The sequence below is a fragment of the Schistocerca piceifrons genome, chromosome 8 (assembly GCF_021461385.2).
Source record: "Schistocerca piceifrons isolate TAMUIC-IGC-003096 chromosome 8, iqSchPice1.1, whole genome shotgun sequence".
In the NCBI taxonomy this organism is placed as follows: domain Eukaryota; kingdom Metazoa; phylum Arthropoda; class Insecta; order Orthoptera; family Acrididae; genus Schistocerca; species Schistocerca piceifrons.
Window position 1 is genome coordinate 61,023,453 of NC_060145.1, and position 18,503 is coordinate 61,041,955.

Here is an 18,503-nt window from a genome sequence, read left to right on the forward strand (position 1 = left end):
CTTTTCAGGGTTTTACTCAAGGTCAGGCAATGCTCTTCCCAGTTAGATGAGATTATGAGTATATCATCTACATATATTATCAAATCCTTTAACAACTCCCCTCGTCAAGCGCTCGTATAAAGAGGATACCGAGATATTTAGCCCAAATGGTAACACATTAAAATGATACGATTTCCCATCAAATAGAAATGCTTTATATTTCTTTGATTCGGGATGTAACTTAATTTGCCAATATCGATCAGTCAGGTCCATCGTGTTAAAATACTTTGCTTTCTCAAATTTGGACAATAATTCATTGATGTTAATTGGTGAGTCTCATTCTGTCTCTATATGCATACTCAAAGTACGCATGTCCAGCACTAATTGCACACCTCCTTTAGCCTTTGTTACTACCGCCAACGGATTATTCATGACGCTAGAGCTACATTCTATTATGTTATTGTCAATCATCTTGTCAATTTCGTCCTTAACTGCTTCTTTTAGACCTACTGGTATGGGATATAGCTTACAGAAAAATTGAGTACTATCTTTGATTTTAAATTTATGTATATAATCTCTAATACTACCGGGATTGTTGTAAAATACTTCTTCATATTCCATTAGAATTTTATATAAATCTAGTTTTTGTTCACTGGTTAATATTGGCGATTCATTTACTTTGTCCTGTATGTCAACTTGATGTGACACATGACTTATCTTTTCAATCTCTGGTGACAATTGTGCAGTCACTGTTAATCGTAAACATTGACTCTCAGTTGTTTGTTTACCAATATAGCTGTCCATTGCAAATGGTACACAATATTTGTAGCCACATTTACCAAAATAAAGAAGATTCTCCTCAAAATTCAATATGACATTAAATTCTGACAGCCAGCCTAGGCCAAACAACACATCACTATTGATATTTTCCACTACTAGCAGCATCTGACAAAATTGGATATTCCCAATGTTGCACTTCACCTGGGTCTCTTGTTTCACAACTTTGTTCTTCGTTCCAGTATTACCGTCTATGTACACCCCCATTACTGGTAATATACGTTACTGGTAATAGCAGTAAGTGATGTTTAGTTAGTAATGTGGTAAAGAAAGCACTAGAAATAAGTGACACTTCACTCCCGGAATCTATAACTATGTTAACTTCAAAATCCTCTACTTTTCCTATTATTATTGGTTGTGGATTAATGGTGGTTAAGCTCAGTTCTTCTAGTAACAACCATTCTTTGGTTGCTATTTTATGCATAAAATTAACATACTTATTATGGACTAGGCCTCCTAATGTATTTCTACAACCTGGGCCCCGTCCCTGGATTCAGATTGCACTACATTTTCCTCATTATTGGTAATCACTGGTTGGTTACCAAATTGGGGTATTACGTTACCACTTTGTATTTTATTACTGCTTGATACAAATTCTTGCCACACCACTGGGCCTATATTCGAAGTCGGATGATTCTTTTGGTAATTTTCATTACCCTTATTCCGGTTACACTGGTGTACTCTAGCTAAGTTGGTCTCACGTCTCTTAAAATTACTATTACTGTTATTACTAACTCTTCTGTAATTCTGATTTTCACTGTGATGTACACTTTCGTTGCGGTCTTTGTTTAAGGCATCAAGTGCGTCTACAAGAGACAACAGCTCTTCTACAGTTTTCCACCCACTACACAGTATATCTTTTCTGGCATTAATGGGTAAACGTCGCATTAGAATTCGAGCTAACCCTTCTTCCTCCATGGGCTTATCTAAGTACTTCACATGTGTTAAATGCCAGTCGTTCTCATCATACCCCACATACTGTTATAATACTTAGGGTCCCACAAATCAGGTATTAATTTTTCCTCGGCACTAGCTGACCAATACTTCTCCTTAAACTGCTTCTGGAAATCTGCTCAAGACAAAAAGTTCTCGATGTTCACTGTGCCCACTCCAAAGCTTCTCCTGAAAGGTACCCTACCACAAATTTGATCTTGTTTGAATCTTCCCAGTTTTTCAGCAAAGCTTGGTTAAACTGTTTCAGAAAATGGGTAGGATGTACTTCCCCATCTTAGGGAACTTACGGAACTGTCTAGATAACCCTGAATTTGCTCCCCATTGTAAATCTGTCATCACTTCACTAGTTAATACTAAGTTGGAAGAAGTCACTCTATTATCTACTTTGTCCTGCATAAGTTTGAATTACTTCCACAGTTCATCTACATCCTTCTTGGTATTACTAAGTTCGGAAGTTAAGATTGGATTTTTTTTGTCAGAGGTTACTCTCGCAGCAACTTTTCTGTCTATCATCTCTTCTACCTGTTGCTCCAGATTACTGATATTATAAATACCTGAAGTGGCTAGTTTCTCTTTAAAATTTCTTTCCACGGTACCAACTCACGTGTTAACGCCTACAATTTGTGATTGGACTATAGGAATTAGTTTGTCCTGCTTTTCAACACTTTCCTTTAAAGTGTGTAATCTTTGTAACTCTTCAGGCTTTCCCGGCGATCTAATGACATCTTGGGTTGTCGGGTGTTCTGCCGGATATCAGCGTCGTACTTGCATGATATTTCGGTCACGTAGCTCGTAACCTTCATCAGGTGCGACCTGAGACTGCTCCTCGAGTGGACCCAGTTACGAGCTACGTGACCGAAATATCGTGCAAGTACGACGCTGATATCCAGCAGAACACCCGACAACCCAAGATGTGTAATCTTTGTTTTACAGCATCAAATGTAACATTGCATATGCTTTAAAATGATCCTAATTTTTCACTAAATCAGGTTCTACATTATTACATTTATCTTCAATATCAAATTCTAGACTTTTAGCTCAGTCCTGAAATTGATTACTTTGTGTCTGACTAAAGTCAGTGAACAGTTGGTTTACATGGTTAGTCAGGGAATTACTTAATTCATTTGTTAAATCTAATTGCAAACTCTCCACTTTATCGTTTAAGGCATTGAACTTAGCATTTAAAACCTAACCCTGTGCTTCTAGTTTTTCACTTAAAGTGGCAATGAGTTCCTTTCTTAAAGAAGTATTTTGAGCAGTAAATTCTTTACTTTGTGCATCTAATGTAGAATTAATTGTAAACTCTGAGCTTCTAGATTTTTACTTAAATTAGTAATTTGAGTGTTTACAGCTGCTGAATCTGCCCGCTGGGCAACAGATTTGTAGTCAGCATCGGTGAGCAGCAGTTGGCGCCCTTGGTGTCGGTTGCTGTTACTGTGTCCACACCCCTGTGATGTGTATGAGGGCTGCTTACTCTCCACACTGGATCCTCGTCGTCGTCGAATAGATCTTGTCTAAACTGTTGAGATTTTCCTTACTTCTTCTTTTGTCTGGTATTCATCAACATTCACCCTTTTTGCCGTTTACGCAGAATCCAACTCTGCAAAACAATTTCTCTGTCTTATTACTATTGATTGCTGTGGCGACTCACAATATCTTCTTATCTTGGTTTCGTTTTAAAATTCCTCTTTTTTTGAGTCCTGTCATGGTCACCACATTCTAACGTTTTGGCGACAAGAGAAGCGATGCAAAACTGGATTGCGCACTTTCCTTTGCTCTGATTACAATTGACTTATTTGAAACGTTCAGCCAATTCACTTCTCTGGATACGCGGCTGTGTCGATGTACACAACTTCTTCTCCGAACAAATGATGCTGGTTATAGGGATTAAAAAAAACTCTCTCTCTCTCTCTCTCTCTCTCTCTCTCTCTCTCTCTCTCTGCTCTTGAAATAAGTGGGTACTCTGATAATACTTTCAGTTCAGTTCTGGTATATTTCCATTTCCACAAGTCTCGCATAAGTATATAAATTCTCGCAAGTCAATTGCGTCTTTAACCGTCAGATACAATTAAGTATATTTACAATGTGGTGAGTTTAATAACCATCAGAAATTCAAAGCCAGTTCTTGCTTCTAGCAAGCTTAACACCAAATTTAAGAATCTCTAGTCAAAACATATTTCATTTGTTCATAACAATTAGTCATTACACCATCAAAGAATAACATGTGCTTGCTCCTCGTACATCACATACAGCTTCTATGGCACGAGCGGCAAACACTTGTCTGTGCTGTTCAACCACCATGATTGCAGTATTCTCCCAATACACGCCCATTCTGCACACACAAAAACTGGTGGCACTGTAGACACATTTCCATTCTCCCACACTCATCGAGTGTTCGAGGCGGTGGAAGACAGAGTGTCTCTAGAATTTACCCCGAACTTCTCGAGGCACTACAATGTCATAATTTTGTTTGACTATTTAGACTACCACAATTACAATAATATTTTATCAACATTTACCTTGTTTGATGAAATTACCAGACTTATAATATTTGGCTTATGTTAGGTTTTGTCTTAGTTACATATCACTTCAACGTTCACCCACAAGAACTAGTATACCAATTAGTATAATCATCTTTCCAGGAAATACAACTCTTTAGAATTTTCTGTCTGTGTGTGTAAATTAAATGAATTATGTTACATTAACTGTATAATGTTTTATGTATCCCTGTTATTATTTGACGTAGTGGAATGTTTCATTTATAGAATAATGAGTATAATAAAAAGGAAAATTACAGTAAAATGTGCTTAGTTGGATAAATTGAAGTGGTATAAAAATTGAAGGATTAACTATGATAAATTAAATATACAAATGTATCATGTTCCATATTAGTTATGTAGTCTGCTACATGTGAAATTTGCTCTTACATCAGAGTGTCATTAGTTTTTTTCAGAAATGTGCAGTGAATGGACTTGCAGTTGTTGAGTTTGTGGCTGTTGGCAATAGGGTTTGTCTGCTAACATCGCTCTCGGGAGCAGCTGGTGCATCTCTCCCACTTGGTAGATTGTACTTTTACAGCATGCACGAGAGCTTTAATTTTCCTAGAGTACTTTCTCGTGTGTTGACTGACACGATGGTGTGAGAGTGTTTCCCAAACATGTTAAAAATGTATGCAGAGGGAGCAATTGACCTGTGTCTCCTCACAGTGTTCTCTCAGATAAACAAAACATTGGAAAGGAAATTGAACACTATTATTTTTTAATAAATTTGCCTTCCAGAAAGAGAAAAGTGCTATAATTTGAATCGGTGAGTTTACAGAAAAAAACAAGTTCACCATTAGATAAAGAGAGAAAAGTTGCAGGAATTCTCTTTAAGCTTTCTATTCGGTGAGTTGTATGTTACTCAGCAAGCTTTGGTATTGGTCCTTATCCATTCCTGTCATGCTTAAATGATCTGGTGAGAAGCTTCCATCTGAGTTTGTCTTATTTGAGTGTGACACCTCACTCTTAATTGAAAATGATGTACCAGAAAAAAATTATATGTAATGTGCAAAACTCATTAGAGAATCTCCAATTGCAACTGCATCAAAATGGACTAAAGCTGAATGTCGCAAAGACCCAGAAAATGCACTTTAAAACTAAATCTTCAAAAATGATGTAGAAATGGAATGACAAAACGAATCCACATGAAATTCCTTTTCCTACATCTCCACAAAAATCTGAATTGGGAGACGCTTATAGATTGTTTATCAAATTAATTGAATAGCTTGGCCTTTCAAATGTTTATCACATGCCTCATTTACAGATACCAGAAAAGTGGTATATCACACTTACTTTTTAAGTCAGTTATTCAGTGTGGCATAATTTTCTGAGGAAACTCTTGAGGTGTCAAAAAAGAAGTCTGAAGTGTACGTGTTGCTGTGCAAAGAGGTTTACGTTGCCCATTGCAGAAGAAATTAAAAATAGTAACTACCCCCTCTTACTACAGATCTTAAATTGTGATTTTCATGAACCATAACAGCTATACATTTGAAAATTCCATTCCAATCAAAACCACAATTCTCATCAAGGAAAAATTTCAGATTTCCCACAGAGAATTTAAAACTTTATTTCCAGACACCACCGTATGTGTAATAAACTAAATGATAGAAATACATTTAACTTGGAGAGTAGTTAACTGGGTAACTTGCTAGAGGACAAATGTTGCCATTCTAGTGTCAGAGGCTGAGTACACTTTTGATAGCAATAAGGTGTTTAAACTTCTTTGTACTAATTTTGAACAAGCAATTACTATGCTTTTATCATAAATTTTACATGCAAAGATGTGACTGGTTATAATTTTTTTTGTGGAAGGTAGTGTCATCACAAATAGTGCCATGTGTCAGTCACAAGGGAAGCAGACAATTTGTAATTCAAGTGCAAGGAGTACAGATACTGCACAGTTATTAGAAAAGAGAACATTTCATCTCCATGTCTGTGCACTAAAGTGAAGACATTACAGTATACTGAAGACCACTAGCACCATTACAGCTGCACCAAACTCAACTGTGTACCACCAGAAATGGCCATTAGTGAATGGAGTTGTGTACAATTTATCACACATTTTATCTGTGGAAACTAGATTAAATGTTGAAAATTTGTAAGATAGCTTTCAGAAGAGGGCATCTGAAAGAATTTTGCAGGCAACATTACTGTTGTTTCAAGTGACTACTCTGATAACTAATTTTTAGATTCATCGATCTGTTCTTTGCAATAGGTCCATTAAAATTTATGTTAACTGTTGCATATTCCCATAAAAATGGGAATGTTTTTTTGTACTTATGCACAGAGTTATGCGTGTATAATCAGAATTGAAGTTGATTTGTTAATCGACAGATGAATAATAGCATACGTTCTTACAATTCATATTGTGGTTCTCACAAGGTGTAAAATTCATGATCAGAAAGGTCAGCAGTGGACTTATTTTACTGTTTATTTGATACAATGACAGGTGATGAAGCAAATGTAGTTTCCGTGTGAAGGTTCTCAATTTCTGTTGGCTTTGAATTGTGTTGAGAATGTGTCAGTGGTGAAAGTGTGCAGAATGCATGGAGTGAATGGCTTCTTTACTTAACTCCCTAGCTTCACTAAGTAGTATTCTTTGCCTCTAATTTACCATTGACTGTGTTGATGATAGGTGATTTTTTTATTTGATGGCAGTCCCTGGTAAAAGATGACATGCATCCAGTTTTGTTGCAGGTAAATGAATTTGTGCTGTTCTAATCAGTGACGGATGACAGGTGATCAAAACTCAAAATAAGACTCATTAAGAAATGATGAACTACTTTCACAGCTACTTTGTTTGACAATATGCACTCTTCCCTTCCGTTTCAGACCATATTCACTTTCTGAGACAGAAAGTTTGAAACCTACAATTTTCTTGTGGTGCAAACTTTCTACCGACAATAACCAACTGACATGTTTCCTGTAATTTTGGCTCGGTTGCTTCTACCCGTTTTCCTAGTTCATTTATTGTGAGGGATTAAATCCACTCCATGGTAGTTGTTGTTACTCACACTTCTACTTGTAAAATTCATTCATGTTGCTCTTAGGTGATATGCTCAATGTTGCTGTAAGTTCATTGTGCTTTTTGAATGTTGTGCTCCACTGATCAATTAATTATTGTTTTAATTACTTAAACAAGTCTTCCTGATTTTCGGTAATCACTGTTCTTGTTTCTTTAAAGCCTGAAAAAATATTTCTCTGTCTATTTATCAGGCTTTTCCCGCCTCACTGCGCATGCGTTTTCTTTGTGTGTCACACAATGTATCCTCCATCAATGTACTATTTTCCAAAAATCTCGAATCGTTTGCTTCATCTTTAGAGTCTGCCCTTAACTCACATAACTGATCATCTTTGTTACCAACAACTCTGCTTTCTTGCCCAATATTGTCAGTCCAGAAAGCCCCACATCTACTGCAGCAATCCCAATGCAACTACATCAAAAGTGCTTTGCCTAGAGTGATGCTTACTTTTTGTAAATATTGAATAATATAACACCTAAGAATCAAGTTTTAAGAAATTTTGGAATCTATTAATAAATATCAGTCGTTATGATTTCTGTCATTTACACACACACACTGTTGAACTCAAAATTCCACCTTTCATGCCATTTACCAGTAACAATTGTTATAGTTATTTGTGGTAATCAACATAAGATGCATCTGCATAAAATCACTCATGATCTCATTTTGTCTCCCTTCTGTTAACTAATTGTTGATCCACATTCTTGTCTTTAATTCATTTGCATGGCTCACATACATACTCAGCCTCCAGATTTGATAGACTCCTTAGTATTCACTCTAACAATGTGTCATCCACAGTAGCTATGCTGCAGTTCAAAGAGAACCTATAGCGGAAAATGGCACACAGTGGCTAATATGAGTAGCATTCCTACTCTGTACTCTGTAAGAGTACACTGTTTCTCATGGCTTGAGGCAGACATCATTGGCCAGTACTTCTTCACTGTTACATGATTTGTTTTCTTTGCATTATATCTGCATGGATACAGCTCACCACTTGAAATTCATTTGTAGTTTCAAATGCAAAGACTACTCTGAGTCTGTGCATGTGTTGCCATGTTTGATCTTCACTTCATCCTATTTGTTATACCACATGTAATTATTTATGAAAGACATCAGCCCCATTAGCAAAAAAGAAGTAGCAGCATAGTATGAGGTCACATCCTATATTTAATAAATTACATTTGCTGTATCTCTAACATACCCTAGAAACTTCCCTTTCAATAACCTGCAGTGACTTGACATAAAATTCGTTTGGTGAGTATATTCTGACTGACTTCAAGTAGTCTAAGTAGACTCCATTTATTGTAGGCATGCTCCTGTTGAGCTCACAAGGTTATTAGCAGTTCCTAAGGAGCCAGTATTTTACTCCGTGTTCTTTAAATATTACGCTCATCTTGAGAATATTCTGAGTCATCAGATAATGCTGTGTTGAGCAGCGTACATGACTGAAATAGATGTGAATTGCACAAATAATCTTTGCCAGTAATAACATCATTTATCTCACATTCCTTGGCCAATACACTTTCACAATAACTTTACTCTTTGCAAATGAGATATTTATTTGCAGCTACGGCACTGACTTTTCCATACATAAATCCACATCTCCATACAGTTGAAGCACTCCCATGATCTTTTCTACACTATGCTGCCTCTGTCTGTTAAACGTGCCTGCCCCTCCCCCCTCCCCCCCCCCCCCCCCCCACTCCCCACCCCCACCCCACCCCTCGCCATCAGTCTTCTCTGACTGGTCTGATCAAGCACGACACAAATTCCTCTCCTCTGCCAAGCTCTTCATCTCAGAGTAGCACATATTCAGTTATTTGATGGTTATAGTCCAATCTCAGTCTTCCTCTACAGTTTCTACTCTCTACAGCTCCTTCAAAGGACATGGAAGTTATTCGTTGATGTCTTAACACATATTGTTAAAAGTGTGCAGTGTGGCACTATTTCAGACAATTTCCAGAAATCTGGGAATATGGAATCTACCTGTACCCTTCATCAGTGGTTTGCAGGGCATTGCGCAAGATAAAGCCACTCTCAGATATCCACAAGTGATACTTTCTAAATCTGTGGGTCGAAGTTCTCTTCTCTCAAAGGAATTTATTATTTTTAACTGAGAATATTGTTGAGAATCCTACAGAAACTGGTGTTCAAGACGATCTTAATTTTGCAGATCCATTATACTGAGGTGGCAGTAGTTGTGAGATATCTTCTAATATCTTGTCGAACCTCATTTTGCCCAGTGTAATACAACAACTGGACATGGCATGGACTCGTCAAGTTGTTGGAAGTCCCCTGCAGAAATATTGAGCCCTGCTGCCTCCATAGCTGTCCATAGTTGTGGAAGTGTGCAGAGTTTTGTGAACAAATGAACCTCTCAGTTATGTGCCATAAGTATTCGATGGGATGCATGTCGGGCGATCTGGGTGGCCAAATAATTTGCTCAAATTGTCCAGAATGTGCTTCAAATCAATCGCAAATAACTGTGACCTGCCAACATGGTACATTGTCATCCATAAAAATTCCATCGTTTTTTGGAAATATGAAGTCCATGAATGGCTGCATTTGGTCTCCAAGTAGCTGAATGTGAACATTTCCAGTCAATGATCATTTCAGTGGGCCAGAGGGCCAGTCCATTCCGTGTAAACACAGCCCACACAATTATGGAGCCACCAACAGTGCCTTGTTGACAGTCTGTGTCCACAGCTGGATGGGGTCTGTGCCACTCTCAAACCCTACCATGAGCTCTTCCCAACTGAAATCAGGATTCATCTGACCAGGCCACGGTTTTCCAGCTGTCTATGGTCACAAGCCCAGGAGATGTGCTGCAGGTGGTGATGTGCTGTTAACAAAGGCACTCGCATCAGACATCTACTGCCATAGCCCATTAGCACCAAATTTCATCACACTGTCCTAATGGATATGTTCGTCATACGTCCCATATTTACTTCTGCAGTTATTTCATGCATTGTTGCTGACAACTGTACACAAATGCTGCTTCCCTTGGTCGTTAAGTGAAGGGTGTCAGCCCCTGCATTGTCGGTGATGAGAGAATGGAATGTCCCATGTGTCTAGTGCCAACTACCATTCTGCATTCAAAGTCTGTCAATATCCATTGTGCAGCTACAATCACATCAAAAACCGCCTCACATGAATCATGTCAGTATTAATGGCAGCTCCCACATGCACTGCCCTTTTATGCCTTGTGTACATGATACGACCACCGTCTGTATATGTGCATATCACTATCCTATGACTTTCATCACCTCAGTTTATTTTATTCTTCTTGTATACAAGTCACCTGCACTTTGCCCCATTGCTTAGGAGATTCACGATAAATGTAAGAGGTCAGTGCTGAAGAATGGTTTGTAAAACTGAACTGAGGTTCCATCTGGACCTAGCATCTTATTTGTTTTTAACTCTTTCAGCTGCTTTTCACCCCAAGTATGCAATTTCTATGTCATCCCCATGAGAGTTTTTGTGTGATGGTCAAACTGTGGTATATCTGTATGATCCTCTTCCATGCCTGAGTTTTTAAACGCAAGATTTAAAATGCTTCACATTTCCTTTTGCTGTCTTCTAGTGTTTCGACGGATTGGTCTATAAATGACTGAATAGGAGACATCGACCAGCAATTTTATGTAGCACCAGATATTTTAAGGATTCTTGGCAAAATCCTTCACCAACATATGATGGTCTATGTTTTGTTGCAGCCTGATCTTTTTGTAAATGTGAATGTCTGCCAACTTTTGCTGTTGACAATGTTTTTTAACCTTGCTGTTGACAATGTTTTTTAACCCAGGATGTGACAATTTCTATTTTCTCAGAATATTCCAAATTTTGACATTCAACCACTGTGGGTCTTTTCCATCCTTCGTCCACATGCTCGGCATATATTTCTCCTGAGTGCAATTTATAATCAGTTTAAGCTTTGTCCATAATTCTCCTATGTCCATCATTCTTTAACTAAATTATGTCCATTCACTGTCTAAGTAGTGTGGTAACAACTCTGCTCTTTCCAGCATAAAATCTCTCTTAGCCCTTTTGATGGATTTTCTAAGTAACCACCATGGCTATGAGAACATCATGATCAATAATCCCTGTTTCTATACTGATGCTATTGATAAGTTCAGGCTTGTTTATACTTTTGCATGACAATCCGTCCACACTATCTGCAACAATTCTATAGACAGGCCAGTCTGTTTTCAATAGGTTAAAGTCTTCTCTAACTAATATAGCGTAATCAGGGCACTTGCCCAAGGCAAGTATATCGAGCCAAAAACTACTAGATAGTATTACCACATTGCTCTCTGTTCCTTAGATGTGTGAGAGTATATTTTTCCCTGAGCATTTGTGTGTGGTTCAGCCTCCTATGGTTTGATGGTGTACAATTAACTAACAGTAGTGAGGATTGGAAATAAAGCGCTGGGCTGATATTTCCTTGCGTGCTGATGTAGTAGCAGCCATTAATGAGTTTGAAGAAACAGGTGTAAAATAAAATGAATGGTGAAGATCCATTTTTAGTATGAGAGTGGGAGAAAACAATTATCTGAATACAACAGTATTACGACCACTAAATTGCAGATAGGCACAACAAAAAGCCTGTCACAAATTAGCTTTTGGCCAGTGTGGCCTTCGTCAAAAATGGACCCCACACACACACACACACACACACACACACACACACACACACAACTGCAGTATCTGGCAACTGAACTGAAGGCACTGAATATACTAGACATATTGACATTCTGAAACATTAGACATTACATTTGAAAAATTAACAAAAGTGGCACTTTAAAAATCTATAGATGATAAAAAGAGATACACATCAGTTAATAGTGTGTATAGAGGAGAGAGATAGTATTCGTAGTATTCGACGAGGATTGAGGAGGGGGCAGGGTCAGATTGAGCTGATGAATAGTTTGGTTTCAGGGCATTGCCCATACTATTATTTGCAGTGTTAATTTTTTTCTCCATTTACCATTATCTGCTGTAGCATGCATTTTCTTTTATAAGGATATGATTTGATTCATTTCGGTATGACCTTAACTGTGTATTTTTCAATATGTTAACAGGTAATGGTTATTTGTATACCTGTGGTGATGGAAGACATGGAAAATTGTGCATGGAAGACCCGAAGTTGATGCAGCCAACTAAAGTGACAAGACTATCTGGATTTTTTGTGGAAAAAGTAAAGTATTTTGTTAGTCTCAGAGCTTTGTGACACAAAGCAGTATTGTGTATCATACTTGGTTGTCTTGACTTGCCTCTTATTTAATGTAGACGTGAGCTGTATTTCAATCTTTGGCTCAGTAGCAACTGCACGTCTCGGATCGCTGTATGGATATTGCCTGAACAAGCTTCAGATATTTTACTGTCTTTTCAACTCTCTTAATATGGGATTTACTTTCCCGACAAACTTGATTTAAAATTGGTCCAACAGAATCTCTCTACAACTTGAAGCAGGGTCCCCCTCACATGTTCTGAAGGTTGTTTTGACTACGCTGCAGAGGTTTTGCTGGAAAGCCCTTACACATCTTCCATATGGTCTGAATCTTTCCTCATACAATTTCCATATTTTTGGAGGCCTGAAGAACGACATTCATGTCCATCAATTTGCTTAGGATGAAGAGATGCGCACCTGGATACAATCACGGTTTCGCAGGAAACTGCAAACATTTTTCTGTGATGGCAGTCACCATCTTGTCTCACAGTGGGATAAATGTATTAACAGTTATGGTGATTACTTTTGAAATCGTAAATCATTTTATAATACCAATAGCATATAAAAATTTTGGTTCAATGGTGAAGACAAATTGAAATCCTTGGCACAGATTGGTGTATATAAAATCACTTGCAAGCAGTGTGAAAAAGTTTATATTGGGCAGTCAGGCAGAGCTGTGGCATTCAGGCTAAGTGAACATGAGAGAAGCTGGAGATCAAGGCAGAAAGAATCAAACTTCACTGATCATCTTTTAGTGAAAAACCATTCATATGATGTAGAATGTGTAAGTTTTGCATTTGGAAATAAATAAAAACATTAAAGAAATAAAAAACAGTACACAGAATGCCAGCCTAGTATTAAATGATCAGACTCAGTTTCTGTTTTCCTCTTTGTTAAATTAAGTTTTTGTTACAAATACTAGATTCAGACTATAAAGTCACCTTATTTCTCATCTGTCGTTAAATGTACCTCCGCATAAAAACTTTGTTTATCCCCCCTTTTTAGTTAATTAATTATTTCTAAGTGTCCAAAAAAGTAATGTTTACTGATGTAAACACAGTATCATTTTCATATCTTCTGTACAAATATCTGCGTAAGTTGCACATCATGTTTATCTGTGTTTGCAACATTTAGTAATCACCTGAAGATTGCCTGAGAAGCTGAAAGCCAGTTTCTGACCGAGTAAATATAAATGTACAGAACATTGGGAAGTGTTTTCCTTTTTGATATTATTATCACATTCTGCCAAGCACTGGTGGAAAATTCAGTTACTGTTAATAAATGGTTTACGTACTTTTAGGGTTCCCTACCTCAATTGGTAAAAATGAGATCCTTATAGTATCACTTTATTGTCCATCTGTCTGACTGTTAAGAACAATTTTTCAAAAACTGGTAGGGGTATCAAGTTGAAATGTATGTTGTATACAAAGGTCTATGGTCCTCAGACGATGTAAAAAAATTTAAGTTTCTACGTCAGTGGACACAAAAGATTTGGCCACTTATGTCACATACTTTTGCTCTTGCAAACTCACTCGTCAGAACCCATTGGGTACTTCCTGTTAACTTAGAGTAATGAAATTTGGCAGGTTTCTCAGTTCTGCAGTACAAGTAAAGGAAAAATCTGAAAATTGTTAATTTGTGGTAATATCACACACACTCCGTCTTCAGGCCACGAGTGGCCTACCGGGACCATTCGACCGCCGTGTCATCTTCAGTGGAGGATGCGGATAGGAGGGGCGTGGGGTCAGCACACCGCTCTCCCGGTTGTTACGATGGTATTCTTGACCAAATCCGCTACTATTCGGTCGAGTAGCCCCTCAATTGGCATCACGAGGCTGAATGCACCCCGAAAAATGGCAACAGTGCATGGCAGCCTGGATGGTCACCCATCCAAGTGCTGACCACGCCCGACAGCACTTAACTTTGGTAATCTCACGGGAACCGGTGTATCCGCTGTGGCAAGGCTGTTGCCCCAATAATATCACCTACAAAAAAATTATTTTTTTGTCATGTTATCTGACTGTCTGTCTGCCTGTTAAGACTAGAGGTCTGCATTATCTCCGATTTTTACCGGCGAGTCCCGCTTGTCCCTCTGGCTCTCGGGAGTATGCGGCCGAGCGTCCTCTTCCGCCGGCTGTGGGCAACCGATCACCAGCGCTCGGCCGAGTGCGCCAAACGCTCGGCCGGTCGCCAGTAACCGGCGGACTCAGTGCCAGCGAGCGGCGCTTCGTCACACTCCTTGAGATCAGATGCCACCGCTTCACATTAACCACTCACTTATTTCTTTTACAAATGTCTTTCGTTGTTTACTACCAGTTCTATGACCTAAATATATGACTTGTATGTGTTACATTTGATGTTTGTTAATATGTTGCAGACTACTGGAGTTTCGCCTTTGAGGTTATCATGTATTCCAGTAATTGTAACGTTAAAAACAGTAATGTCTGTATTTAGTATTTTGTTCCGTTCGGTAGACAAACGGAAACACAGTAGTCTAATCATCGACTATGTGTAGCCTATCTCCAAACTCGGCCACGTATACGTTGTACTAATATTAAATGCAGGATCGGGGAGGAATGACGGAGTTAAAAGTAATACTCACGAAATTTTGTTGCACAAACGTTAATTTCTGAACAAATTGTGACCTGTAAAAACGTTACAAGTGAATCATGACTATACAATTCGTTTTTCGTCATTGGTGCTCCCTGATACACAGGCGTCATTTGTGTTCCTGGAGCTATTACGACAGATGGCGGTTTGAACTTCTTCCTGTGAAGTCAATGAAAGTGGAATCATACATTCATACAGTTTGAGGAATGTTTCCTTCCTTGTGATGTTGTGAATACTTACGTAATTGTGATGGATCAATAAGAGATCATCCACCTTGTCTGATTACAGGCACGATCTTTTGCTGGACAGCAGGTGACCGGCCTGGCTAAAATTTCTCTCACTGGCAGCACTAGTGGCAGGAATACAGAGAACCCTTCTGGCTACTACCGACAGCCTTGGAAATAACCCCGCGTGCGTTTTCCACCACTGCAAAATTTGTCCTTCGGCACAGCTACAGTCGGATTTGGAGAGCGAAAGGTACCTGTCGAGTTCATTGGTAGTAACTGTGTGTCCATCTTCGTCGTCCTCATCCGGACTCCAGTCCATCCTGGACTTTTTCATGGGAAGAACTTGATCACTGTTTGCTTGAATGGACTCTAAACATGAATGAAAACATCCGTAAGATATTCCTGTCACCTTCAAATATGTATACACCATAGTTAGAATTACTTGTTACTAAACGACTATATTTACGGTGACATTTTATATATATCGCACAAATTATATTAAAACGCATTGTGGAATGTTTAAGCTGCGAAACCTTTCCCAAATATCACATTGTAGACGTAATAAATGTTGATCTAACGAAAGATGGCAGATTAGACAAATAAACATTCGTTTACTAATTGGTTTCAGTGAGTGAACCTTACCATTTACGGGCAGTTCCGAGTACAATCGTCGAACTCCAGCATACGCGGCTTGCTTTTCGCCTGCTGTGAGTTTTTTCAAATGACGCCGTGATGGCCACAGAACCGTGGCAACATAATGGATAGACTCAATTTTGCACTTCTCTGTGATGAAGTATGCTGCTCTCCTTTTTATTTTCGCCATGAGCTGAAAAGGAAACCCAATATACATAACTGCACTCTTATAATTCAACAGTTGTATAAAGGATCGTAACCTGTAGAAAGTGTTCTTACCTCGTTGTCACTGTCTATTGGTTCACAATGATGTAACAGACTCTTGTACCATGGCAGCACACGTTCCAGCGTTATTATCTTTGCAGTTTCCAAATCCAAACTCGCTTCTTTAAAGGGGGTTAGAAAAGCGACGTCTCGTACGCACCCTTCTTGGAAGGTTTCTAAGAGTGTCGATTGCCCCCGGGATTCTAGTAGACCTCGAATATCGTCGATTTGACTTATGATGGAATTGAGCATTAACAGTATACTTTCCACTCTTCAAATAGCCTACTATAGCTCTTGCTGATAGTAGACACGACAGGATTTCAGGGGCTTCGTCTTCTAAAAACGTCTCTTGAAATGTGTGACGAAGCGCAGTCATCAAGCAGTGATCAAAGCAAGGCAAACGGTCGTAAGATTCAAGTGCCTTCTTCATGTTAGCTCCTTGGTCGGTGACAAAGTAACATTTCGCAAGATCGTTCTTGTCAATTCCTAACTCAAGCACCCGCTCTTCGATTTCGTACCGTATGTTCTCTTCTGTCTTAGGTACGTCCGGAAACTCGGTTGTTATCAAAACAAGCGTTTCTAGCTGCCACTCATCATTCACATAATGCGACGTCACAGTCAAAAAATTTCTCTTCTTGTAGTTATCAGACCACAGATCAGCGTCTAAAGCGCACATTTTGTTCTTTAAGGCACATATTAGCTTGGCATTGTCACCCGTATTTTGTCTGCCTTTTCTTTAATATGCCGTGATACAGTTGTAGGGTGCGGAAGAACATCTTCTATACTGACTTTGCCGTAAGTGGCGCCAACATTGATGAGCTCCTGCGAATAAATCTTGAAGCCAATCTTACTACAAGTATTTAACGGTAGCAAATCTATTCCACTCATACCGACCAACCTATCAACAACAACTTTCTTTATGCTACTTCTTACTGAAAGTGGCCGGTGGACTTCTGTTCCGCATTTACTTTTGTAGTGCCGAATCATACCTGTTGTGCTTGACTGGTACGAAAGTATGGTATCACATGTGGTACATTGCACGAAACCAGCAGAAGCCTGCGTGACAGGATCCATTACAAGTGCAAACGATTTCCAAGCTTCACTTTTCGCCTCCTCTTGCGACATGTCTTTCTTCTCCAGGACTAATGAGCCGCTCCTAATTCTCTCCATAATACTTCTCTTCGTTTCATGAATGGAACGTTTACGACCTATACTTGATTTATCCATAACACTGTTTGCGCTTCTCAAAGCCAGGTCGTCAACTGCGTGTACACACGGTTTCTAATGCGATTCGGCACCGTAGAGCACGCGGCGGCTGTACTGTCACCGGCCGAGATTGTGAGTACGCTCGAGCGCCCGGCAGTGCTCGACAGTCCAACCGATAACCGAGAGGTGGAGGACAACTGGCCACATGGCGCATTAGACGGCCACAGCCGTATCGCAGCGTGGGCCTTTCCCAGCCGTCGAGCAGCGGCACGAAACGGCAAATGCTCGAGCGGTTGTTTTCATCGAAATGCAGAGCTCTAGTTAAGACCCCTTTTTCATGGGAATGGGTGGATATAACAAGGTGAGATTTATGTCATGCACTAAAGTCTACAGTCCCTTGGTGTTGTAAAATATTTAAGCTTCTGTGTCAGTGCAATCAAAAGGTATGGCTATTTATACCACATATTGTAAGATCTTGCCAGTATCAATAACAGGCAAAAATTGTCCGAATTCTCGATTCCTGATATGGATAAACTATCTATATATTTAATTAAGTTTGTACGGAACCTTCGGTGCGCAAGTCCTTTTCACACTTATCCAGATTTTTTCCACATGCCTCACTTTCATTGACTGTCCCTTATATATTAGATGGCTTTTTCAAAAAAGCTTTTATTCCTATTTTTATTCAGTGTCTATATCCTGTTTACTTCTGCTATCAGTTAATTTTCTGCCAAATAGTGACACTTATCTGCCATTTTTAGTGTCTCATTTTCTGATATGATCTACATCTACATACCTACTCATGGCGCATGGCGTAGGAAGGGCATCTTGTACTGCTACTAGTCATTCTCTTTACTGTTCCACACACAAGTGGAATGAGGGAAAAACAAGTGGCTATATGCTTTCATATGAGCCCTAATATCTGTTAACATGTCTTCACAGCCCCTATCAAAATGTATGTTGGCAGCAGTAGATTCATTCTGTAATCAGCCACAGATGCTGG

General features: G+C 39.0%; 1 protein-coding gene and 1 pseudogene across 2 annotated transcripts in view; one reads left to right on the forward strand and one right to left on the reverse strand.

The window, feature by feature from the left end:
• The window catches only part of LOC124711979 (X-linked retinitis pigmentosa GTPase regulator-like), a 340,089-nt gene that overhangs the window by 172,619 nt on the left and 148,967 nt on the right, over positions 1 to 18,503 (forward strand). For both annotated transcript variants that reach the window (XM_047242261.1, XM_047242262.1), the window contains exon 9: positions 12,412 to 12,527. In XM_047242261.1, the coding sequence (XP_047098217.1) occupies positions 12,412 to 12,527 (116 nt within the window). The remainder of the gene's footprint in view (positions 1 to 12,411; positions 12,528 to 18,503) is intronic.
• On the reverse strand, positions 14,415 to 14,532 carry LOC124712863 (annotated as a pseudogene).